Here is a 25,068-nt window from a genome sequence, read left to right as displayed (position 1 = left end):
ATTTTAATTAAAAAAGAAAGGTTGACATAGTTGTTTGGTGAAGAAGGCCATTTATTATTCGCAAAAGTAGCCTATTGAGCAGTTATTCCTACTATGACAGGTTTCAGAGTAGCAGCCGTGTTAGTCTGTATTCACAAAAAGAAAAGGAGTACTTGTGGCACCTTAGAGACTAACCAATTTATTTGAGCATAAGCTTTCGTGAGCTACAGCTCACTTCATCGGATGCATTCAGTGGATGCATTCCCACTATGCTGTCTATGTAATGGAGAAGCTGATAGCTGTGGTCAGATTTATTTTTAAATATGTTTAGAAAGAACATGTGGGGGTTTTTTAATTGACTGAGAATAACAGATCTACTGAGTCTCTTTCCATCTTCAATACTGCTGGTGTCGCTCTGACATACATAGTTAGACATTTCACTAATGATCCAAATCCTGCATTTTTTGTGCACCCAACAATTAATGGGCTAGGTGCTCAAAAGTTGTAAATCACCATAACTCCATGGCAGTCAAGGGAGGTATGCCGATTTACACCACCTGAACATCTATCCATTGATTTTTTTTTAAGGCAAGTTGTCACTGGGCAAAGTATTTTCACCTGGGTCCATCACTTGCTAACATTTTTAAAAAATTACCTTTCCACTAAAACCTTGTTAACGCTAAGCTTAACTGCCCAAAGAATTTCAGGATTTATGGAGGTCAATAGGAAAAAAATTAAGGGATTGCACAAGAGATTCCTGTTTCTTCAACTTTCTTTTCCCATATTTTATAAAATCAGTTTAAGCTAATGGCTGAGATAAACACTATAGACAGCTTTTAACTAATCAAATTCCAGATCAGCAATATGTAGTGCCTTCCCCTCTGCCAGTGCTGTGCTTGATAGATTATGCTGCTCCATGAATGACAGGATGCTATCTGAGAAAAACATTTGATAGACACCCATGCACCAATCTTGTTTCCTCTACAAATTGCCAGCTATAGTTTGAATTCAATATCCCTGAAAGCTGAGGGTTTCTTATATTTAAAGGTGCTCTGACAAGTACATATGGCCCCAAATTTTGATCTACTTTAAAACTGTTATAATCTAATAGGAAATATGTTCTGAGCTCTGATAGAGATATTTTAAAAATTGCTATTGTGAGATAAGAAATTAAAAAGAAGAAAGAAAATAACTATTCTGGAGAAGATTGAGCAGTGTGTGCTTTTTGGCTGCCAAGCCAGCCAGCAGAGAAGAGAAGGAGAAGAACCATATTTCAGGCCTGTGATGGCAGCTGTGGTGCTGGCAGATAAACAAGGAAACAAAATAAATAGAGCCATGTACACTTGAGCTCCATAAACAGCTTGTCAGGAAAGGGGGATGGGAACTTGCTGTTTGCCAGCTGAAGAAATATAACATTTGTGGTGAATGAAGTGTTAATTTCAAGAATCTCCACAGGTATTGCAAACAGTGGAGAGAAGGACTTTAAAAAAGGATAATTATCTGCCTGTGTCAACTTAAGACTTTGAAAAGTCTCCCGAAGCATCTTAGGATAGCACAGAGTGACTAATATGCATGCATACTGTTAAATGCTCATTTCCTGGCACAGAACATCATTACATTTGTTACAGGAGTCCCTGTTAGTGCACTTACCAACCAGGCTGCAAAATGTGCTGAGGCAGCACTGATTTCTCATTTTCCTTTGCTGAATGTGTAGTCCTTTGCCCATGTGAATTACTCATGCAATATGATATTCTGTTTATTTGCTGATCCTCAGACTGACAAAAAAGAAAAGGACCCCTCCTTCAGCGTAAAGAGACTTCACTCTCCTTCCAATCCAAAAACTAGATCACTAGCTCTCTCCCCAGTTTGGTAAGTGAAGTACGGACGCTGGGATTCAGCTATATTAAGCTTTACATGTTATGCTCATTAAGTGACTCAGCAACAGAAAACACCTATTAAAATGGCAATTAAAAGAAGCTATAATCAGCAATGACCGCATCGCACCCTATGTTGGGGGAGGGGGGGCATTGTCTGGCTTGCTGGGGAAAGGGGTATACTGCTGTAATGGGGCAGGAGGTAGTGCGGCATGGACACTGTTGCAGAAGTAGAGCAGGACAATGTGGCGATGCTGACTCCTCCCCCAGGGACTGGAAGGGCTGGGGAGTTGATAAAGGGCAAGCCTGGTGGGAGAAACACCCTTTCCCCAAGACCAGGCGGAGCAGCGCCCACCCTCCTACGCTTGGAAGTGGCAAAATACCAGGTTTGGTCAGGATCCGCGGAGGGCAATTGCACTAGTCGCTCCTTTTTGGTGGGGCTGGGAAGGAATCTTTCCCTCACCATCAGATTGGCCAAGGTGGGGCGGTTTGCCTTCCCTACAGCAGTTTCAGGGAGGGCTTTGTTATGGTGAGTAGGGAAGGGAGTTAGGCCATGATGCTGCAACTCATTATGTAAGTGTGGGGTGGATGACCAGTGCAGATACGCCATAGGGAAGGGAGACAGTGACCAGATAAATGGCTTCGTAAAAGATTTAAAGGAGGTGTTTGTTAAAGGAACAGAACAGAGGGCGTTCGAGACGCCTATGACTGGCACAGCCAGGAGCTAATCCTCCCCATCCTTTATAGTCCACTTTAACCCTCATTTAAGGAGGGGAATGGTAAGTGATTGGGGACCAGGATGGAAAGAGGGAGTGGGGGTACTAAAGGAAGCTCCCCAGGCAGATATTGAAATGATCATGGAGTTACCTGCACTGTACACTTTTATCTGCCAGGAACTCCTAGACATCTAATAATAAAATTGCACCCTGGTTAAACCATATCCAGTGTCTCCTATCCTAGTTCTGGTATAGCCAGACAATGAACAAATCTTTAAAAAGGAAAGCGTCCAGTGGTCAGGGATGGGGAGAAAGGAAGATTATATCCCGTCAGTGCCCTTCTCACAGGTGTGTATTGAGGATTAATTAGTTAATGTTTATAAAGAGTTTTGAAGACTAAGTTCTGTATAACAGCTAAATATTATTATTCTGTCTCAACACGTTTCAGATTTCCTGTTGGTTGGGAGGGAGATCTCGAAGTAGTGATTGTTTGTTTTTGAGCTATTACAGCTTTTATCTATCGAGGGAATAGAAAGATGCCCAACGTATTGCCATCATTCTGTTTTCTTTGTGGTTGAACAGGCATGCATCCAAGTCCTTGCCTTTTTTGCCTGGCACCCCCAAAGAGAGAACTTCCCCACCTGGCTCTTCCAAAGTGACCTCCACTCAGACGCGCCCTCCCTCCCCTGGCAATATCCGCCCAATCAAAAAAGAGCTGAAACCAGATAGTCAGAGAAAAGGACCAGAAAAGGAGCCTGAGAAGGCAGCTGAGGAACACACAGAAGAGGGTAAAGCAATTTCAGCAGGTGCTGGAGAATCCGCAATCGGGGAAGGTCTCCCGGTCAAACTAGAACCGGCTCAAGGTAAGGCTCACGGATGTTTTTGAGTCCTTCTCTTTTCCTCTTCCCTTCCCACCCAGTTTATTGCATCTTTATCAGTCAATGGTACTTCTCCTTCAATAACTGGTTTGAACAGTCCTTCAAAAATTTCTTAGAACCCGTGATACATTATTGGGTTGATCCTTTACATGGCTTAGCACAACTTACACCTCAAAAATGTGATTCATGGTTGACTCTCACATCCTCATGCAACGGCTTTTCCAAGCTCTGTGACAATGGAACAAGTGTTGCGTGCCATTAATGTTAGAGAGAGTGTCGCATGAAACCATCTCCTGAAGTAACCCAGGCAACAGGAATGTCCAGGTCTGCTAGTGGCTTTTTATTATTTCCCTATTGGAAATTCAGTGTCATGCAAAGATGCATTGCCCAAGGCAGGAAAATGAAATCATAAGGTTACCCAGCCTTTCATTTTTAATGGTAAGGAATTTGCTGGTCTCTGTAGTATTTTACTGCTGCAGATACAGTTCTATCCAGGTGCAGCAAGACACAACCAAAAATATGTAGGTAGCTATTCAAGTGACAGATACAAATGCATAAGAAAAACAAGATAAATAATGTTTTCTCCTTTGACCAGTGGGAGAAGCTGGTGTTCTGTTTCTGCTTATTGTTTTAAGGGACCATAGTACTGAATGCTGAAATCTTTCTCAGAAAGCCAGCATAAAACCAGAGGGTAAGCTACATTATATCTCAATGATATAGGGCCTGGCTGATGAATGAACAGAAGCAAAGATGCCAACTGTGTTAATTAAACTAGATCTGTACCAATTTAGCCATGCTGGTACGACATGCCCATGGGAGATAAAAGCAGAATAAAGTAGAGGTAATGGAATACAAAGGAAAACCTAGGTGGGGAACAAGAAGGAACAAGCAATATAACATGGAATACATACTCCTGGGGGAATTATGCGCCAAAAAATTAAGAATTCTGCGCACAATATTTTCAAATTCTGCATATTTTATTTGTCAAAATAACACAATATAATCACACCAGTTTCAGTTATTTTTTATCATTTATTTAAAAATACCTATCAGCAAGTATGTCTCTAACAATATAGACAACAAAAAAGATTCAGAAAATGTTTTTGACAAATAGATTCCTTACTAGGCATATTAATATGGAACTCTGACTAATAATTCATTTAAACTAAAACACAGAACCGTATTTCCCGCACCCCCCAGAAGCAGTGCAAAGGCTGGGGGGAGTCAGGGGTAACAGAGGAGCTGAGGGAGAGGGAAATAATTGCTGGGAAGGAGCCTGGGTGTGAACTTGGAGGGTTGTTGGTATGGGTGGGAAAAGTATGGAACAGGTTTTTGTGGGGGGCGGAGAAGGACTGTTAGGGAGCTTCCCCCATGCAGACCCTGGCTGACTCCTAGCCTCTCCCATTCAATCAGGCCCGTGTCCCTCCACCCCCACCCTGTCCCCATGTGTCTGAGTGCCCCCACTCTGACATCCTCTGTCCCTATGTAGCTCTGCACCCCTTCCCCCATCACCATGTGGCCCTGCACCTCCCTCCCCATTGTGGCCCTGCACCTCCACTCCTATTCAGCCCCTGCCCCAGTCTGTTTCCCCCCCCACTAGCCCTTATGAGCCCCTGTCTGACCCCCCCCCCCAGCATCCCACGCTATCTGTCTCCCCATAGCCCCATCTCCTGATCTGGTCCGCTGCAAAGACGGCTCTGTGGGGTCTTTCTCTTCTATAGCTGGCTGGGAGCTGCTGCTGTGTTCTAGTGCCATAGCGCCCTCTGGTGGGCAAAAGGCAGAACTGCAGCAACTTTTCAGCAGAAGCTTTTTTCTGTGCAAAAAAATTTAAAAATATGCATGGCTCATTAATAATGTGTGCACGCAGTGGTGCAGAATTCCCCCAGGAGTAAATACAGCAAGGGATTGCACAACCATTAGTGAGGCAGAGAGGAAAGAGATAGAATGAGATGAGAGGTTGCTGCTGCTTTTCAGAAAAGAAAAGGGGAGGCAAAGAAGAGGAGAGGTGAAAAGAATAAAAAAGAGAAAATTGAGAAGAAAAAATAATATGGAGATGGAATGTGTGAATCCATGATAATTAAATGGTGAATGGGCCAAAGGAAGAAAATACACACAGCCCTTTTATGATAGTAAATTGTATTTAGGAACAAATAATTTTTTGATTCCCCTGATACATATTTGATATCCTTGTCCATTCTAGGAACAGGGATGGAATGGTTGTTATGATCACTGATATTCCTGTTCTTTGTTACTCTGGATTCTGCATTAACATAGTCAAAGAAATCGACAAGATGGGAGGGGAGAGAATGGTACAATTTCATCAAAGTGCAGCCAAAACTCAGATCCCTAGGTGATTTGGAGGCAGGTCCATTGAAAAATGTATTAAACATTAGCAACCCTGCACGGACCCTTCACATGCAGCTGGCGTCTACTATTCCTTTAAGATAGGAGCTGGTCCTTATCTTTTGTTGCTATAATTAATAGGTAGCCCCTAGAGCCCCAGTTTTGTCTAGGATCCCATTATTCTAGGCACTCTACAGACACATAACAGAAAGACAGTTCCTGTCCTACAGAGTCTATGATCTAAGTATAAAACAAAAGACAACAAATGGATACAATGGACTGTTGGAATGATGAGACAATGGTGGTCAGTATGATTAGCAGCTGATGTGCTGAGACTGTTCCTGATGTGTTAAGTTTTTTGTAGGCATCATAGCAAAGGAGGATTTGAAGAAGGATCATGACTGAGTTTTGCAGACATTTACGGGTCACATGAGAGAAAGCATGAAGATGCTTGTTTGGAAACTCAACAAGTTGGTCATGGAGGCTGATGTCCTTCGCAGAGTGGAGGCAGGACTCAATATCTTGATTACATCTGAGATAATAAGTAGGGTGGGAATAGACCATGAAGGACCTTGAAGGTGAAGACAAATAGTTTGTGTTTGGTGCAGTGAAGAGAAGGGTAGCAGTGGATGTAAGTGGGGTAAGATTAATTTTGTCAGGGTCATAGAAGAGGATGCTATAGTAATTGAGATGCAAGATGATGAAATCCTGGATAAGGATTTTAGCTATGTAGGTGGAGAACAAGGCCCCTATATTAGAGAGATTATGCAGGAAGAATCACCAGATTTTGGACACACTTGGATGTGAGGAATTAGAGACGGCCAAGTATAACATGATGCTCATGTTATGGGCCTGCATGATGGTGCAGTGGTGGTGGTAGTGGCCATGGTGAGTGGTAGAGGAGGGAAGGAAGAAGAGCTTAAGCGGAATGATTAAGAGCTCTTCTAAGCTACTGGGCCACTCACCAGCCAGTACGTCAAACAAAGCTCCCAAAAGTACTCTCTTCAGGGGTCCCTCTCTTGCGGGGGGTTTAGTTCTCAGAACCAAAACAGTACAACATAAATCAAACAGATAGATAGACCAGGTCCTTCTGCCTGGCTCCTTTCCTGGCCCTTGTCCAGACTCTGTCTGTCTGTCTCTGAATGAGCTGCTTGCTGGCCTTTTATCTAAGGAGTACCTGATCCCTGAACTCAAAGCTATCACTTGGGAGGTAGCGAATTAATCACAAGTGAGGCTACGCCTAACTCCCTTAAGGAGCTGTCCTGTGCTGTTTTGGCCATGTTGAGTTTAAGCTGGACACCCACAAGGAGATTCCAGAAACACAGGTAAAGAATTTAATTTGGACAGGAGGAGAAGGGTCCAGAATGGAGAGAGAGGTCTGTGAGTTGTCAGCATAGAAATGGTAGCTGAATTTGTGTTTGCCCAGGAGATTACCCAGAGGGAAAGTGCAGAGGGAGAAGAGAAGGGGAGCAAGGACAGCCCTGTGGAACCCCAGCTGAAAGCAGGAGTGGGCATAAGGAGGACCCTCTTAATGAGAAGCTGAAGAAGTGATTAGAGAGGTTGCAGGAGATCTGAAAGCCTGTCACGGGCTCACCTCAGCCAGTGGAGCATCTTGCAAAGTGAGGTCACCTAATCCTGCATTGGTCAAATTAATGTTCCACTCAGGATGATCCACAGGGGCCTTACACTCCACAAAGTAAACAAAAGCCTTCGATTGACTTAAGCCAAAGGTTACAGTCAGAATTAGGCTCTGACCAGGCCTGGCTTCTTGGATTAAGACTGAGGAAAGACCCTTCCTTGGCTGCCCCAGAACTGGCCTTTTTTATCTGGTCTGCTGGCACTGATTGGCCTCTGCCTGCCTGGCCCTTCAAGCTGCTAAAGGGCCAAGTCTCACTAATTCCACCAGCAGCTGATTCTGAGAGGCTGCTCTAGGCAACCCGTGGAGGTCTGGGCTCACTGCCCTTCTCTTGTTACAGACAGCTTCCTGGGGCAGGGTGCTCCAAGGCAGTGGGGTCTCTGGCAGCAGGCAGGGAATGCCTAGTTCAACCCATCACAGAGCCTTTCCTTTTTTCATTTACAATGCATCAGTGACATTTAGGAGGAATCAGGCAACAATTCATCACCCCGCAAATCCTACAGCTGGCTGTAGTTTTTCACATCATTGTCAGTCTAACTATCTCCCTATACATGTCGCCGGCACTGCCAGAAGCATTGCTGCTTGTCTGGGTGCACTTCCTTCAGTTTGGCTAACATATTGATAGCAGCACCCTGAATAATGTGTGCCTGGCCTCTAGAGGAAAAAGTTCAATTCATTTTCTCTATTGTTTGTGGGGGAAATGACAGGTATTCAGAAGCCAGGCAGCCGAACAGAAATGTTAACTAATATTTTATTTAAGAAAAAGTACACTCCAGTAATAAATGTTATATGAAACAAACCAGAACTGTCAGCTCTGTCACTGGTTATGTTATAGGACCTTGCTGTGTCAGGATTGCCCCTGCAAATTGTCCTGTGAAAACTATATTCAAGATCAGACTCAATTGCAGCTTTCAGATTGAGGCAGGGTGCACCTAACAAGCATGACATTGTGTTTTGAGGAAGGAGGAAATGGCTTGTATATGCAACTGGCCATAGGTGGACAGTTGACATCAAGGCAGATACTCACTCAACATTTTTGGAATGAGCAAAGGAGTAATTAGAATGGGGAACTGGGAGACTCCTGGGTTCTACTCCCAGCTCTGTCACTTTCACACTGTGTGAACTTGCTCAAGATACTTGGTGTACCCATCTGTAAAGTGTGTGTAAGATCTGCCATACAGTGTTTTGAGGATTAGTTACTTGATTGTCAAGTTCTTTAAGATTCTAGGGTGAAATGTGCTAAGCATGTCCCAAGTAATCTTTATGTGGGTAACAGCTGAATAACTGCCAAACCAATGCGGATCGCTGTGCTAACGGGGGCTTTCACAAGACCTCCTTAATTGGAGGGCACTTTCAGAAATGAAGGGCCTGATGGCATTAGCAGAACCCTGGCTCAGGCTCCTGAGGCCAGACAGTTGGCCAGAAGCGAGGACACAGTAATGCAAACTGCCCACAGCCCCTGCACTGCAGCCAGTGCACGTACAAAAATGGGAGAGACCAACCCAAGCAGGGTCAGGCCATCTAGGAAATGGGCTGATTCAGCAACTCTCCTAGGCTTTTTCCAACATCAGAGCTCCTGTTGTCCCCCAGTCTGAGTTGAAAGCTGCTCTCTTCCCTGGCAGAATTCCACCTGAACAGCAACTGCTCCTGTGGGTGCACGGGGGCAAAATCCCCTCCGAAGGAATCTGAACCTCAGGAGCTAATGATTTCCCCTTCTTCTAATGTATCCCTATAGGCCTGAAAATATTTTATAATCAAAGCTCCAGTACTTCAAATTGTATTTCCCATCCTCCTAGAGAGGTTTATTCAATTACACACTGTTGAGGGTCGTTATTTTTGACACCACATTATATGGATGAATTTCCCTTTCTGCCTGTTTCAGTAGCTGCTCCAGCTTTGCCCCCCACTCCACCAGCAACTTCACCATCCCCTGTTTCTAGCAAGGCTTCGGCAGGTACTACTGACCCGGAAGAAGCAACAAGACTGCTTACTGAAAAGAGGCGGCTGGCCCGCGAGCAGCGAGAACGGGAGGAGCAAGAAAGGAAGGAGAGGGAAGAGACTGAAAGGTGACACCCAGATCTGCTCAGTGGAGAGGATACAGCTTAGCATCTCTGTGTCATTTTGGTAGCTACCATAGTGTTTAATATGGAGGGTTCAGAACCAATCCCTAAGGAAAAGAAGCATGAAAATCCAAACTGAAGGAATAATTGTGTCTTGTCAGGATTTGTTTACACAAGTCAAACAAGCTGAAAAATAATGAGACTAAAAATCTGAAAAACTTCTTAGCACATGTGTCCCCTCTGTTCATATGTGCATTTAGTGCTTTAAACAGAGAGAATGAAGGATGGAGCAAATCACTGTATCTCCACCTGAAATCAGTAAAGCTGTGATGATTTGCACCAGCTGAGGATCCTGCTCATGGCTATCTTCATCCTCATGGCTATGATGATCATGGGTGGTGCATATAAGAGGCTTGGGGAGGCTCCTGCTCAGCCTTTTCCCCTGAGGCCTTGCCCTCGCTCTGCCTCTTCCTGCCCGTGCTCTGCTTTTTCCCCCGAGGCCCCGCCCTCACTTCGCTGCTCCCTCCTCCTTCCCTTCCTGCCCTCGCTGCTTTTCCCCCCTGCCCGCCACTCGCTCCTATTCACCCCCTCCCCCACTTAAGGCAGGAAAAAGTGATGGGCCCTGGCCCCTCCCTCTTCTGGTACCCCTTAGCTGAGTTGCTCTGGCATCAGCACACACAGCCTCTCATTGGCTGGCCCAGCTGTGGGACTCCTCCTCCCCATGGCCATGGCCCCATCACTTTTCATGGTAAGGGATGAGCAGTGCGAGGAGGAAGAGGCTGAGCTGGGGGTGGGGGTGGGGGCGGCCACCCCAGTTCTAGGGAGCTTCCAGTGCTCACATAAGCCTCCCCAAATGAAAGAGTCAGACGCTGTGGGTTTTCATGGAGAGTGTTTTTAGATTTCCAATAACTGTGGTTTATAGGCCTTTCCCTTTTCTCATTTAATACCAAGGCTCTCCAGTAGTTCTGGACGTAAATGATGCATGTCTCACTCTCTTTTGCCTTCTCTCACCAACTGAATCACCACTTCAGGCATTAAAGCTCGCCTCTGTTATATGTCACTCTGAGTCAGAAATCTCATTGTTCTTCTGTCCGGTGCTGCTGTTGCCACAGCCCAGAATCGCCCACACTCTTACCCTTGTGTTTCGTGGTCACAGGCTAAAGAAGGAGGCATTATCGCAGAAGATAGCTGAAGAGAGAGCTCGCCGGGAGGAGGAGGAGGCTCGCAGGCAAGAGGCGGAGAGGAAGCGAAGGGAGAGAGAGCAGGAGCAAGAAAAGGAAGAAGAGCTACGCCGGCAGGCAGAAGAAAGAGACCAGAAAGAGAAGGAGGAGTTGGAGCGCATTCAGAAACAAGTATGCTTCTCCATGGAGTTTTCATACCAGGCTGTGTGTTGGTGATTTGAGTTAATAATCTCATGGGCAGCTCTAGATTTCCTTTTGGATGTGCAGAGTATATTACAAATTTAAGTGACTTATGCACTGACTCTTGCATTCATAGATGGGTACAGAATAGCTGGGATGTATTTCTCTCAGAGGAAAAATCTAGCTGCCGGTGGATCTTTTTCTGTAGGACTTTTGTTTTGTTTTTAATTTACAATTAGCCCCTTGATATTATGGGCCAAATTCTCAAGTCATGTGACTCCCTTGAATTCAGTGGAGTTATACCAGAGGAGAATTTGAGCCCTACAGTTTTAACCTGCTAGATGCCAAGGTAACTTTACTATTCAGAGTTAGTTCGGGACGCCTATAAGAGAGAAGCTGAGGACTTAGCATAGGAAAGGAAATCCAAAACTCCTGAATTCTAATCCTTACTCTGATACTACCTGTTTGGGGCTCATGGTTTAGGAACAGATGTTGATACTCTTACTTATGTTGAATAGCACCATGCCCCTCGAGTAGTGTTATTGAAAGCAGTGAGACTGCTCAAGAAGGAAGGTACCACTCAAGGTAAGAGTATCACAATTGGGTATTTGAGCTTTCTGCCTCAGTTTCCCATCTGTAGAATGGAGATGATAATGCTGCTTTCCCAGCTGCAGTAGGGCTGCTGTGAGATTAAATTATTTAATATATGCAAAGCACTTAGATTCCTCTTCTATCTACATACTTATTTAACCCTCATTACCATGTGGGTGCCTCAGAAACATTAATGATTTTATCCTCTCAACAAATATGTAAATTTAGTCTGACTAGAATACACACAAACACACATTATATATATATATATATATATATATATATATATATATATATATATATATATATATATATATATATATATATATAAAAACACACACAGAGACACACAGTTATTTAAAGGATCGTATTAATGTAATTAAATTTATAAACTAATTAAGACATTTACCTGAAATTTTTCAGAAAATGTATTCTGCACTCTGAGTACATGCTGTAAATTGAGGCATATACTCTATAATATTCATATGTAAAACAGGATGAAACCTCCTTAAGTGCAAATCTCAATGCATCCTTATCTAGGGAACTATTATAGTGCCTCCAATAATGCAAGACAATCTTATCTTATAGAGAAAGCCCTTCAACAGTACCTCCCAAGGGAGCCTTACATTTAATTAAAAAACAGGAAGTGTGCATATGGCTGTTTGTCATTGCTTTTGTTAAGCAAGGACAATGTCTGGAGAATAGGAGGGAATTCTGCTGCTTTCTTTTGACCCTATCGAAACCATTCATCAGCACAGTGCATTAGTCTCATGAACACTTTTGCTAGCTGCTAGGTTAGGAAATGCATTTTTATTAGTCATCTTCTGTGTATTCATGCATGCATCATAAAACAGACACAGAACCAAACAAGATTACCAGCTTTTTAATTTACATAAAATTAAGAGAAGAAAGGGGAACACAGACGTTAATTAAGAAACCTGCATTTCAGTCTGAAAATTCTGTTGATGACATAACCCCAAAAGTTCCTTGTCAGACTGTTGTAAATTAAAATGTCATACAAAGATAGGCAGATGCCGGTGCGGATCAGCCATTACATTGTGAATAAGTCCCTATTTCTGTTCCTTTCCCATTACTCAGAAAGAAGAAGAAGCTCGCCTGAGTGAAGAGGCAGAGCGGATTCGGTTAGAGCGTGAAAAGCGTTTCCAAAGAGAAGAACAAGAGCGCTTAGAAAGGAAGAAGGTAATCAAATGCATGCAGGGAACCTCGGTACTGTATATCTTAGCAGTTTGTTTATTTGCATGTGCACTGTAGAAAGACATATATAGTTATTGCAAATGTTGCTTCAGGAATTCACTAAAGGTCGGATCCATGCCTAGTGAAGTGAATGGAAAGATTCCCATTGATTTTATGGGATTTAGATCAAGTCCCAAGAGGGTTTTTTTTCTTCAATAAATCCCAATTTTAATATATTACTAAAGATTATGGGTTTTAAGGTGATTTTTTTTAATCAATGTCAATAAACGTTTTCTTTCTTTGTAACTTTCGTTGTAGCGACTTGAGGAGATCATGAAAAGAACTAGGCGCACAGAAGTTGTTGACAAGGTATATGCTACATTTCATCATCCGTATAAACAGCTGGGCATATGTTTCCCTTTTCTCCAGTGCTGCTTTTAATTTACAAAACTGTGTTTCCTTTATAGAAATCTAATGAACAGCAAAATGGAGAGCTATCGAAGGCAAATGTTACTGGAGAAACAGGTATGCCATTTGACTTTGCTCTTAGCCCAGAACGAGAACAAATACATAGCCAAATAAATTGAGGTTGATAGGATTTTGGAATTTTGCAATCTAAGCTAACTGAAATCAATGTCAAGAACACAAGGGACTCACTCAGTTTTTGAGTAGATTTTAATTATTTAAAATTTCTAAATGAGAAATTTCTAAGATTATTTTTTTAATGTTACCACCGTGAATATTTCCTTTAGAACTGTGTAGCTCAGTGCTTTGCAAGAAAATGTCTGTTCTATCGTCGCTTGTGAGAATGTTCTTTAGAGTGAAAATGAACAAGTTAATTATGATAGTTATATCAAGTTTGACAGTGCTGATTCTACCATTTTACTAGAGTAGTATTACAGCTATAAAAACCGGTTCTCTCAGGGGTTTCCCTCTTAATCCCTATTTTTAGGATTTTATTTTATCTCAGTCATTAAAACAAATTTGCTCAAGGCTGAAATTTTATATTAGTCATAATGCTTAATAGTACTTGTCACTTATATATAACTTAATAGTGCTGAATAAATAATAGTTAATATCGGGTATTACTAGATATAAAATATCCAAAAGTCATCACCTGAGCCTATTTAATTTATTGATTTAGAGCCTATTTGTGACCAATCCCCTCCACCCTCTCTGCCACTGCACAGGGCTTATCCATATTGTGAGTCGGAGTGCAGGGAGAAAAGGGGCTACTCATGCAATATTCAAGGGCTCTGTTTTCTCCTCCTCTCCACACATATGCATCAGCTAGTGAAGTTGGCTGGGGAGCATTCAGCATCTGATGCAATATATGACCCCTCCCTTCCCACCATGCAAAGCTGGACCTCCTGAGGAATGTTGACTCTGAGCAGTGTCCCTGAGTAACAATTCCTTGTGGAGTTGCTCTGACACAGGCCTGAGAGTAAACACGCAGTCTAGTCAATAATAAAGAGTAGGTTAATATTTGTAAAGCACACTGTAAAGATCCGCATATGGAAGGCCCTCCCTTAGAGCCAAGTATAATTATTATTAATAAAAATAATAGAGACTTAGGCCCAAATTCCTAAAGGCATTTAGGCATTGCTGCGCTCAGCAGCACAATGCCGAACTGATTGAGGAGTCTCAATCTCCTTTTCAAATGGAATCTAGGCACTTAAGAGTCTAAAATCCTATCGACTGACCTCAAGTGATGAGCCCTCCAGGTCAGGAGCGGAGGCACACTGGTAGAACAATGTGGAGAAGCTTACATTGCCTGCTTTTGGATAAGTTTAGGACTCTCAGATAAACTCCTTTCGGTAGCAGTAACCTATTAGGTTTGGATACAGTGAGGGGGGCACTATTTCTTAATTTCTGAGGGTTTTTTAGCACGTTTTACGAAGCAAAATGAAAATCACATATATTTATACAATATTACGTCTTAAGTCAACGGAAGCCAGAGTTAAGACTGAAAGTTTATCCTTAACTCTCAAAAACTTGCTCTTGGGTTTTACAATCCTTGGTAAGATTATGCGCAGCTGCAGGATCATGGCAGTACCTAGAAGACATGAACTATGTCCCTAATTGCCCCACCACCTAAATATAAACCAAAAGTTGTAGTTTCTGCTTTTGTAGATTGCAGGCGGGGTAATTACATATGTCATCCTGTTCGTGTGTGTCTGTGGAGTGAAGAATGAAAACGTCACTCTCTCTACATGGAAATAAGTTTATGTACAGCATTTACATAGATTCCAAGACTAGGAGGGACCATTGTGATCATCTAGTCTGACCTCCTGCATAACACAGGCCAAAAGTTGAAATTTACTGCTGTTCAAAAGAAATACATTTCACATTGGAATTTTGTTTATTCATTTGTGACTGAGTTATAGTAAATTGTTAAGGTGGAACCCAAACTTGATATGTATTATTACTGATCGAAGTGTTCTTGACTGTACAGGATTTAGGGGTTATTTATCCTATTCTCTGGGCAGACTGTCTTTCTTTAAATTTTTGTGGACTTTTTTTTTTTATTTTCTCCTTTCTTCTAGCAACCGGTCCCACATCTCCCTTAGAATCTGTTATGGCATCTCAGCTTCAACGTGTGACAGAATCGCCACACAATGGGGAATCGGTAACGCACTCTCAGATAATCATTTCACGTCAACCTACAGTAAATATGGACAGGTGAGAATAGTCACAAGGATTATAAAAGTTTTAGAGGATGAGGGATGTTAAAATAACAGTTCATTTATTCCATTTATTTAATGAAGTAAATTAAAGCTAAACATTGTTCTTTTCTCCACTGTTTTTTGTTTTTTCTTGCCAATGCTCTGAAAAGGAAGTTTGAATATATTTCATTTAGAAGTGACCTATTTTTATCTGGTTGTAGTGATGAAATTTGTAAAACCATAGCACTCTTACTCTTCACATAATTATTTGAAAATAAATTTGCTGTTTGCCAGCAAATACTGTAGATGTTAACTCTCAAGGGGGAAGGACAATTTTTCTTTGTTCTTGTCCAAGAATTGAAATATTATTGGCTATGCACACCTGTTACACCAGCATTAGTTTTCCTGCATGCAGTATGGGGTGATTTGCTGCTTTGCTTTTAGGTTAGTGAGGTTGTCTTTGTACTCTTCAGAGTGTAAACAAATATTGATCACTTGACAAGTTACTTGATGCAAGTTAGAGAATTATCCTGTGTTGATTAAAAGCATCCATTCCCTGTAAAGGTAGTTTTGGAAGCCAGGCATTTGACTTTGCAGGTCCCTGTAGCCATGGGGCGAGTTGTGCACATTTTGAAAAATTCTGCTGAAATGCTTGAAAACATTTGTATTTAGTCAAGTAAAGGCTGGTGTCCTATGGGGTTGAGCTGTCAGTTTTTTTCAGTTTCAGTATTTGCTTCTCTCACATTGCATTGCAGAAAACCCAATTTCCACATTGTGAGTTCATGTTTTATGCAGCTAGAGCCAAAATATGAATGAAAAATCTGGCAAGCAGACTTTAATGGGCAGTATGCTCTGCGGTAAGATTGGCCCTAATTAAAGGAGGAAATCTCAATATCGCTACATGCCTGAGGGATTCTTCACCTCCTGTCGTACTGACAAGGATGCCCCTCCTGAGAGAAGCTCTTTTAGTGACACTGAACGTTGAACTGTGTTAGATGAACTGCATAAAGCCGTTTCATAATTGTGTAAGGCAGCTATTAAATTCTAATTATTTCTCGATCTTAAATGCACCTTGATGTTTGCAATATAATATGTGCCTCTCTAATCATTGCTGTCATGTAGCATCATATTTAGAGTAGAAAGAACCTCTGAGCAGACGAGGTAAGGAATGAATAAACATCACGCAGCTGCGACAACAAAACCAGAAAGAATATATTACTCTGTATAGAGAAAGACAGCAGCATAGCAGCTTGGGCTGAGTGACTCTGGACATTTACTAAATGTCTGCACTGCACAAGCAAGATTTGGTGTTTGCCGAAATGGTCTTGCACTTGGTTTGAAGGGGGTTGATATGATGGCCCAAATTCTCTTCTCTTGGCAAAACCTGAGCAAGTGGCTTTGCACTGGGGAGTTTCCTGAAGGGTTCCTAGGGGATGGAATCATTCTCTCAGCCCATGGAGCAACAATGAGGATGCTTCTCAGCTGCTAATATAGCTCTTGGCCTCCCCGGCTGCCTCCCCTTCCCAGCAAGAGGTTCAGAGTTTAACTGGTGGCTCATCTGCACAGTTGTGCATCCACTGACCACAACTCCCCTGGTTCATTCCCAATATACCCTTTCATGCTCTGCTTAGTGGTGCTTAAACCTCAAGTTCAGCACATCCTGTCTCTCCCCATTCAGTGCCTCCTGTATTAATTGTTCTGCCTTTTGGGTCAGTGCCCCAAGGAGGGACTCAGGAATGGGATTTGGCCTTTATAAATGGAATGGTTTTAAATATTAGTAGAGGTTTGGGTTCCTGGGTACTGAGCTGTGGAAGTTTTACAGTTTGCCATTAGAGCCCAGGTCAAGAATCATGGAGCATTTGTGGGGCAGAGTAGGTAGGAGGGATAAGTTGGTTGATCTTCCCTTCTGATCTGTGCCCTTCTCCACCCACTCGCAGGAGCACCCAACTTACTCAGGCTCTGTGCTGGGACCAAGACGCCAGTGAAATCCCTGCTTCCATGTTAATAGATACAAACTAATAGCAAATTAAAGGAATACTAGCAGAGGAAGGCAGTTGACTTCAATACTTTTTTTTTTTTTTTGCCTCTTTTAATTAACTGCTGATCTTGTTATCCTGCTAGGACTTCATTATCTCTGGAAGATCGATAGTCTTTATAAGCCCTAAGAAAACTCTAAGGTGTGATGTGGCTTGATTATACTGTGTATTAATTAGTCAGTCAGTAATTATTACTTCCTAATAGATAATAGCTCTAATTTATACATTAATAAACACTGTAATAGTTTTGTTTTGTGGAAGGAGAGAGATAGTGGGACTCATGTAATCACATTTAGGGTCCAGCTTTTGAAAGTGGACTCAAGCTGATCTCTCCAATCACATCTAATAACTGCTACCTAGATATCTACACGCCCAAATGCTGCCTATGGACATTAAACTGAGTTCTGTTGCATCCAGCTTTTGAAAGCACTTTTAAGGGCCTGATTATGCCACCCTTACTCAGGTTGACTATCCCGTTAGGGCTTCACTGAGTAATAAGGTGATATTCAGCATAAAGGAACCTGGCCTCATATTTGACTTATCATTTGTATTGTTTGTGTAAAGAGCTTCAAAGTTACAAATCATTCACTCAAATAAATATAATGTTACTCTTTCTCATCTAGAAATGGTATGCTGGGCAGACTGCAGATTTTAAAATGGCATATGCAAGTGGAAATCTTCCACTTATGTCAGAAAGCATCCCAGAATTAAGAAGAAAAACTGTAGTTCATGCAGATGTTGAAGCACCATTAATGGCAGGTTAATTAAATCTTTAATCAGGGGTTTTTATCTACCTTTGATTCATTTTTTTAAATGAATCAGACTGCGTATTGTTGAACTGGGAAGATAGATTTAAAACTGTGGTTTGAAATATAATAGAAGGCAAAAAAAAAGTTTCAGACTCCTCATCAAAATGCAAGAAGGTTCCAAAATATATTCCCCGTCCCCAGGGTTTCCAAATTTGTGGCACCAAAACTTGCTGCTTTTTCCCCTTAATTCACTGAACTGTATCCATAAACGATATCATAACATCACAGAAATTGAACATATATAACTCCTGTGTGGTTACCTATTCCATCTCCCTGCCAGGGAAAGATTGTTGCCTACAATACATTTTCTAGTTCTTTACCCAAATTATGTCCTATCTGCCCCTTACTTTGGGAGAATATTTTACTGCCTGATGAATTATGCTGTTCAGCCGTTTCTTTTTTTTACTATCATATCAGTACTCCTGCTTCCACCGTCGTGTACCACCCTCGCAGGTCATTGCACTGGGCCAGTGCTTTGTTCTCACCATGTTAAGTCCAAGACAATCTCAAAAAAGGCACTACTAGGGACCAGTGACAGTAGGAAAGTACAGTCTTGTGAACCGCCTGAGCTGAAAAAGAATGCCGCTGGGTTTCCAGAACTTATACAGTATTCATTTCTCAGTCTGGCATGCTGTGGTATATCACCCTTTAAAACCCCTTAACTCTGATGACTGTCTTGCCTTCCCCACATCTCCACCTCTTCATTACTGACCTGGTATGAGAGCCTGCTATCTCAGGAAATGGTAGAGCTAGAGCTAATGCTTTATCCAAAAACCTGGAGTCCGGCATCCAAGAAAGCATTAATCTCTATTTCTGATGGCTCTGCAGAAATAATGTTAATAAATCAAGCTACAGTCATTATTTAAGGTCTAGTATCTCCTAAGATCCAAGTGCAGCCAGGTGTAGAAATATTTGGACAGATCACTACAAATGCTTTAAGGACCAGTAAACTTCTAGAGGCACTGATCCTAGATGAGTGATGATAATTAAATCCTAAGTAATTCCACTTCATTCATGTTTACTTCTTTCATTAACTTTAAAATATCTATCAGGTCCAACCATAAGACCTTAATTATCACTTAGCCAAGCAATATATATTTTATAGTAGCTCTTTTAATCTATCCTAAGTCAGACCTTCCATCACCCAATCAGCATTGTTGCTCTTCTCTGAACTTCCTCCAGTTTGTCTCCCTGGTACTGAAGTGTCCAGATCTAATGCAGTTTTGCTTTCTGAAGTGCTCCATCCATAATTGTGCCACTACGAATTTTTTTGCTTTTCACTTAAAATAATTGTGAAGAATTAAATACCTCCTGAGAGATTTAGTAAAGTAAAGGCCTAATGTAGATTTCCAGAGGCAGGGTGTTATTTTGCAGTGACACTGATAGTGTCACTGCAGTTTTTATCTGTTTGCTTTGCGTTCCTATCAATTTCTCTGTGCATATTTACAACAACAAAAAGAATGAGTTTTTTCAAGTGCTCTCCATGTTATCCTAACTCTGCTCCCATTCAAGTCATTCACAGTTAATGGGAGCAGAGTTAAGACCACAATTAAGCACAATACCTAACTCTTTTATAGTACTTTACAAATGAGGTCAGTATCATTATCCTGATTTTCCAGATGGGGAAACTGAGGCATGGCGAAAGAAAGTGACTTCCCCAAGGTCTTCCAGCCAGCCATTGGCAAAACCAGGAATAGAACCCAGGTTTGCTGTCCAGTGTTCTATCCAATAGGCTACACTCCATCTCATTTAAAAATCCCACCTACCATGCCAACAAAGTGAGGAATGGGGTGGTCTTCTCAGAGGATGGCTGGTTTGTGGCTGCGGCACTGGCCTGGCTCTCAAGACATCTGGGCTCAAATCCCTGATGTCCAGACTTCCTGTGTAATCCTAGTTAAATCACATAATCTCTCTGCCTCAGTTCCTCATGTATAGGATGGCGATGATGAGGATACTTCACTTTTTTATGGGGATGCTGTGATAAATTCATTGATGTTTGGGAGGTGCTGAACACCACAGAAAAACCAATAAATAAAAAATGAACCATGTGCCAAGTGGAAGTTCATAAAAAGACTCTCAGACCTATAATCAACAGAAAACTTGGGCTGTAGTACTGAACCAACTGCTCAGACATGGCCTGAGACAATTGATAAGCCCTATTAGACCTGGATGGGGTAAAAGAAATTCCAGAGATGTCCGACCGTGACATACAAAACTGGGCACTCTCAGCTGAGGTATTCCCGCTGATCTCAACAGCTGTGGTATGGTCCAAATAGAGAGGAGGTGCCTTAGGATGCCAGGACCTAAATTATTAAGGGTTTTATTATTAAGCTATACATCACTGTAAGTTTATATGATGTTTTATGGATAAATAAAGATTAATGCCTGTGCCCCAAGGAGCTTAAAATTTAAGCCCCAGTGCTGCCATTTGCCCAATGAATAACATCATAATCCTCCTACATGGAGTGAGGGACCACTCAGTGCAAATGAGGGCGGCAGACTCAGATGTTAAAACAAAACATAATGCAGGATGGTGACAGACACTGGGGTGTGTTAAGCAGGAGAGAAGTTACAGAAACAAGATAAAATGGAGGCTTAGGGGAATGTTTCATCATGGTTCATCAGGGATTTTTGTTATTTTTAATACATTTACTTAGAGGGCAATATTAGGGTTGATTAGCCTCATAGAAGAGGCATATTTTACAGGGGGACTTGGAGAAGGAGAGGGCAGACACAGTCAAGAAGGGGGTTCCAGACATATGGGGAAGCAAGAAAGAAGGCCCAGATCTGAGTGAAAGACACTGAGGATGTTGGTATTGGCTTGGGCAGAGTGAATGGGGAGAAGGGCAGAGGGGTTGGATGGGGCAAAGATGGGCAGGGCCTGGAAGGTAAGGAGTAGGATCTTGAAGATGATGATGAATCTGAAGGAGGACTGGATCAAAGCAGCAGACACAATAAATGAGAGTCACATCTGGATGAACTGGGAGCAGATGTCGGGTAGATCAGAAAGAGAAGATTGCAGTAGGACAAGAGCAAAGCCTGCAAAATTAGGGAATGACAAGACATACTCAGATTCTGCAGATCTTGCAAAGGAAAGTACTTGACATTATGAAGAGGAAAGGCTCTTGCAGTCTTAGAGAATGCCAGTCTCAAGATATTTGAGAAGTAAAGAGCAGAGAAAGGTAACAGATAAATACCTTAGAAGTACTAAAAGTTGGTAAATAAATAGGGTTGTACTACCATTTTTTCTCTTCAGTTTCTTTTTTGTGTGGGTCACTTGCTGTAGCCATGATATGTCCATTGATACGATGATGCAGCAGATTATGGCATACTTATGAGTAATACAAGGGTATAACATCACCGGGCTTAATGGGTACAAGGCCTATTCTGAAATAGGACACTTACTGAACAAAATTAGAATGCAGATTATCACTAGATATGGTTTATGCAACCTGATGTCTAGCTCTGCAATTAATGTTTAGTATAGTATACAATAAATCACTGTAGATGAATGCAGACTTCTCTTTTACTTATAATGTTGCTTTTACTTAATGCATTTCTTTCCAAGTGATTATTTTGGTTCTGACAGATCAACAGGAACATGTACACGTAAGTGTCATCCATCTTCAAGTGGTGGGTATGGCAGACAGTGGAGAGTCATTTTCTAAATTTGGATCTGGCCCTAAGAATTTTCCTAAACAAAATTCTTAGTTCTTAGGGAGAAAAGAAATGTGGATTTCTAATAAGGGTGAAGGCAAATGCTGAGCTCACTTGTTCACTGCTACCCCAAATACTGTACACACTGAATAATACCAAAGTCTATGAAAACAAACTGTCATTAATATGTCTGGATTGCTTAGTTTCAGCTCTTGACCAGCTGTGTCCCGGTACGCTGATAACGTACATTATTTGTAAGATATTTACTGATATTTTTTGCTTCCAGTAATCTCAACCCTGGAAGGGAACCCAATGAAAATGGAGTGTCTATGCAGAATGACAACTTTGAAGAGCTCATACACTTACCCATTGGATCTAAACCATCCACACTGGATGCCTTGAACAATGATGGAAGCAATAGCCCTGAAATTCCTTTGAATCCAATTTTAGCCTTTGAAGATAAGGGGACTCTGGGGCCATTGCCTCAGGTAGATAGTGTTCAAACGCATCAAACAGCAGGTAGGTTTGCTTTGGACCATTAGAATCTGGAACATTTTGTAAACGAGAGAGACCATAGAGTCCCTAATTGATGTATATAACCAGATGGTTAATTTAAGCAGTTTAGATTGTAAGATATTTGGGGCAGAGAGCATGTCTTACTATGTGTTTGCAAAGCCATGTATACTTGCATAGTGCTATGTTGAACCATTATTCTTAACCTAACATCAGGGGAAATAAGGGGTTCCTAGTAAATCTTTGCTTCGTGCGTATAGGGGTGTGAATAACAGATATTTCGGTTCACTGGCAATTCTGGAAAAAAAAATGGTTTCAGGTTGTCATGGATCCACAGGTCCATTGCTCTTGAATAGCTCTGGAACTGTCCCTGGGAGGACCCTTCATTGTGTCAGCCCCCTTAGGGTCACACACTCACTAGGGTAAGCCACTTGCATTCACTGCCTCCTGGGACCAAGCCTCGGTGCTGTCCGCACCCCTGCTTCACACTGTAAGCTCCCTCCAGTGAGTCCACCTGAGTTGGACACCTGAGAGAGAAACTTGTACACCCAAAGGGAGCAATGCACCCCCAACTCCCTTAAATGGGAGTGACTCTTTAGTCAGCATTGTAAAAGCAGAAGGGTTTATTAGAGCTCTGGAACACCAAGTAGGAAGTCTTTAGTTAACATAGAGAACAGAAAGTTACAGCCTGGTCCATCTGGGACAGTCCGGAGCCTTCTGACCCCTTCTTTGTCCCAGTCCAGAAGCTTCTCCTGTTTTCAGCAGCACACACTTAACAACCCCACCTGGCCCCTCGTCACTTCTTTGTCCTTGTTCCTGGGCAAATATTGTCACCTTGCCCCCCTTCTTAGCCCTTTGTTCTCCAGCTGGTCACACCCAGCTGGCTTCCTGCAGAGGGTGGGCCATCCATGGTCGTTAGTTGCTAGGTGCCAAACGTCTGGGTAATTGGAGTGGCTGTTGTCTTCTCAGACTGTCCGTGGGCATGAGGGCCCAGATCCCAGACAGCCAGGTCAGTCACACCTGGATCTCTGCAAAGAGTAAACAACCTTTCCCCACCCCCTCACCTAGTTAAACATGCACCACACAAGGGAAACTGAGGCACACACCATATTCATACAAAATATGATATATTCTCATTCCGTCACACAGGTTCAACAAAACGTTTTGTTTTAACAAAATTGAAATGTTTTGTTCCAACAAATCAAAATGTTACATTTTGATATTGACCATTTTAAAATGGTTTGGATTATATTTTAATAAAAGTAAAGGAAATTTAGAAACAAAAAGTTGTTTTGACCAAAACAAATCAAAACATTTCAATTTGTTCAGATTTTTGCTCTTTTTAACTGAAACAATTCAGCGTAACACACAAATTCACAAAAATATTTGTGTTGCCGAAGGCTAAAATCTGCATGTTTTTGCCGTGAAACGTTTCAAATGAAAAATTTCACCCAGTTCCGCTCATAAGGATGTTTTATAAATGTTTGCACAATGCGCTTCGGAACCGGAGAGCCTTGCTGTGCCATAATTAGTTGCCACTGTCTTAGCAGCTTCTGAACCAGCAATATGTTCCAGCTATCCAAATGGAAAGTTGTACCCCTCTTGTGGGGTTCTCTCTGTGGCATGGGGAAATGGTTACTGCCTTACATATGAGAGTACTGAATACGGTTCCCTAATAGAGCCTCCTGGTCATCGCGTTAGCTCTGACGTTGATACTGAAGGCTTGGCTGCAGCAGCTGTCGCTGTAGATCTCTGTACAGAAGCAGACTAGAATTTTGTATATGTTGGGTATGAACTGAATAATCATCACAAGCTAAATCAGCTGCCTGCGTTATTTCCTCCTTCCATGTATAGAAAATTTGAGCAGAAGGATCAGCCAATGAAAGTGCTATTTAAATCCGCTTTTTAGACAAAAATTATTTCCATCTGCTAATCTGTCCTTTTTACTGCCTTTCATTATAGAAGTTATCTGACCGTCTCTTCTGAAGAGCCAAAGATGAAGTAAGCATCTCCGCTGCCTATGGAGTTCCTTCCATACTATGAAGGAGTGTTTTATTTTCTCTCTCCAGTTTTCTACAAAATTTGTGGGTATCTTTTTTGAAAAGACCTTAGTAAAACCAGCAGAAGAAGTGATGGAGAATAGACATGGATTATCTTTCTAATAGTTTTCACCACTAGAAAATCATGCTTCATGTGCATTAGTTAAAATCGCTTTTTTCTGACAAGCTCCTTTTCGCAAATCAATATTTTCTGCATTCTTCAAGGCAAAAGGCACTGGACTCCTACAGTAATGAGCTGATTGGGGTAAAGGGCCTCATTTTTTTTTTTTGAAGATGGGTGGTTGCTTTTAAAATTGGCGACTAATCTTCTACGTTTTATGGATCTAATACTTGAAAAATAAACATCTCCTTGCTCTACAAGTAGGGCTAATGGGAGGTTTCATTTAAACCTGTTGGTTTAAATATTATTGCAGAGAACTCTAATTATGGGGGCAAAATATAGGCTTCTGTATCAGGTTCTTGTAAATGTAACTTCTACATGGACATTCTGTAAATTCAAATGTCACTACGATCTTCTTGCATTTTCTTTAAAAACACAAAGCGGAACAGGGTTTAAAATGTGAAAATTTGAAAGCGCTATTTTTTCATGGACAAGACGAAAACCTGTCGTTCTCCTAGATAATGTATTTATGAATTTTGTTCAGTACAAAAATAAATCATTTAATGGAATAAATTAGAAAAATGTGGTAAAACAA

At 41.8% G+C, this 25,068-nt stretch overlaps 1 protein-coding gene across 10 annotated transcripts in view; it reads left to right on the top strand.

The window, feature by feature from the left end:
* Positions 1-25,068, top strand: part of MAP7 (microtubule associated protein 7) — a 200,248-nt gene extending 175,180 nt beyond the window's left edge. For 9 of the 10 annotated variants that reach the window (XM_048844440.2, XM_048844439.2, XM_048844437.2 and 6 more), the window contains 10 exons: positions 1,754-1,848; positions 3,152-3,432; positions 9,309-9,492; positions 10,643-10,838; positions 12,537-12,638; positions 12,951-13,001; positions 13,100-13,157; positions 15,179-15,314; positions 22,087-22,319; positions 24,276-25,068. In XM_048844440.2, the coding sequence (XP_048700397.2) occupies positions 1,754-1,848; positions 3,152-3,432; positions 9,309-9,492; positions 10,643-10,838; positions 12,537-12,638; positions 12,951-13,001; positions 13,100-13,157; positions 15,179-15,314; positions 22,087-22,319; positions 24,276-24,286 (1,347 nt within the window). In that variant the 3' untranslated portion in view covers positions 24,287-25,068. The remainder of the gene's footprint in view (positions 1-1,753; positions 1,849-3,151; positions 3,433-9,308; positions 9,493-10,642; positions 10,839-12,536; positions 12,639-12,950; positions 13,002-13,099; positions 13,158-15,178; positions 15,315-22,086; positions 22,320-24,275) is intronic. The other variant, XM_048844438.2, reaches the window with a different exon arrangement.

This window comes from Caretta caretta, chromosome 3, assembly GCF_965140235.1.
Source record: "Caretta caretta isolate rCarCar2 chromosome 3, rCarCar1.hap1, whole genome shotgun sequence".
Taxonomy (NCBI): Eukaryota; Metazoa; Chordata; order Testudines; family Cheloniidae; genus Caretta; species Caretta caretta.
This window is presented reverse-complemented; position numbering and strand designations above follow the sequence as displayed.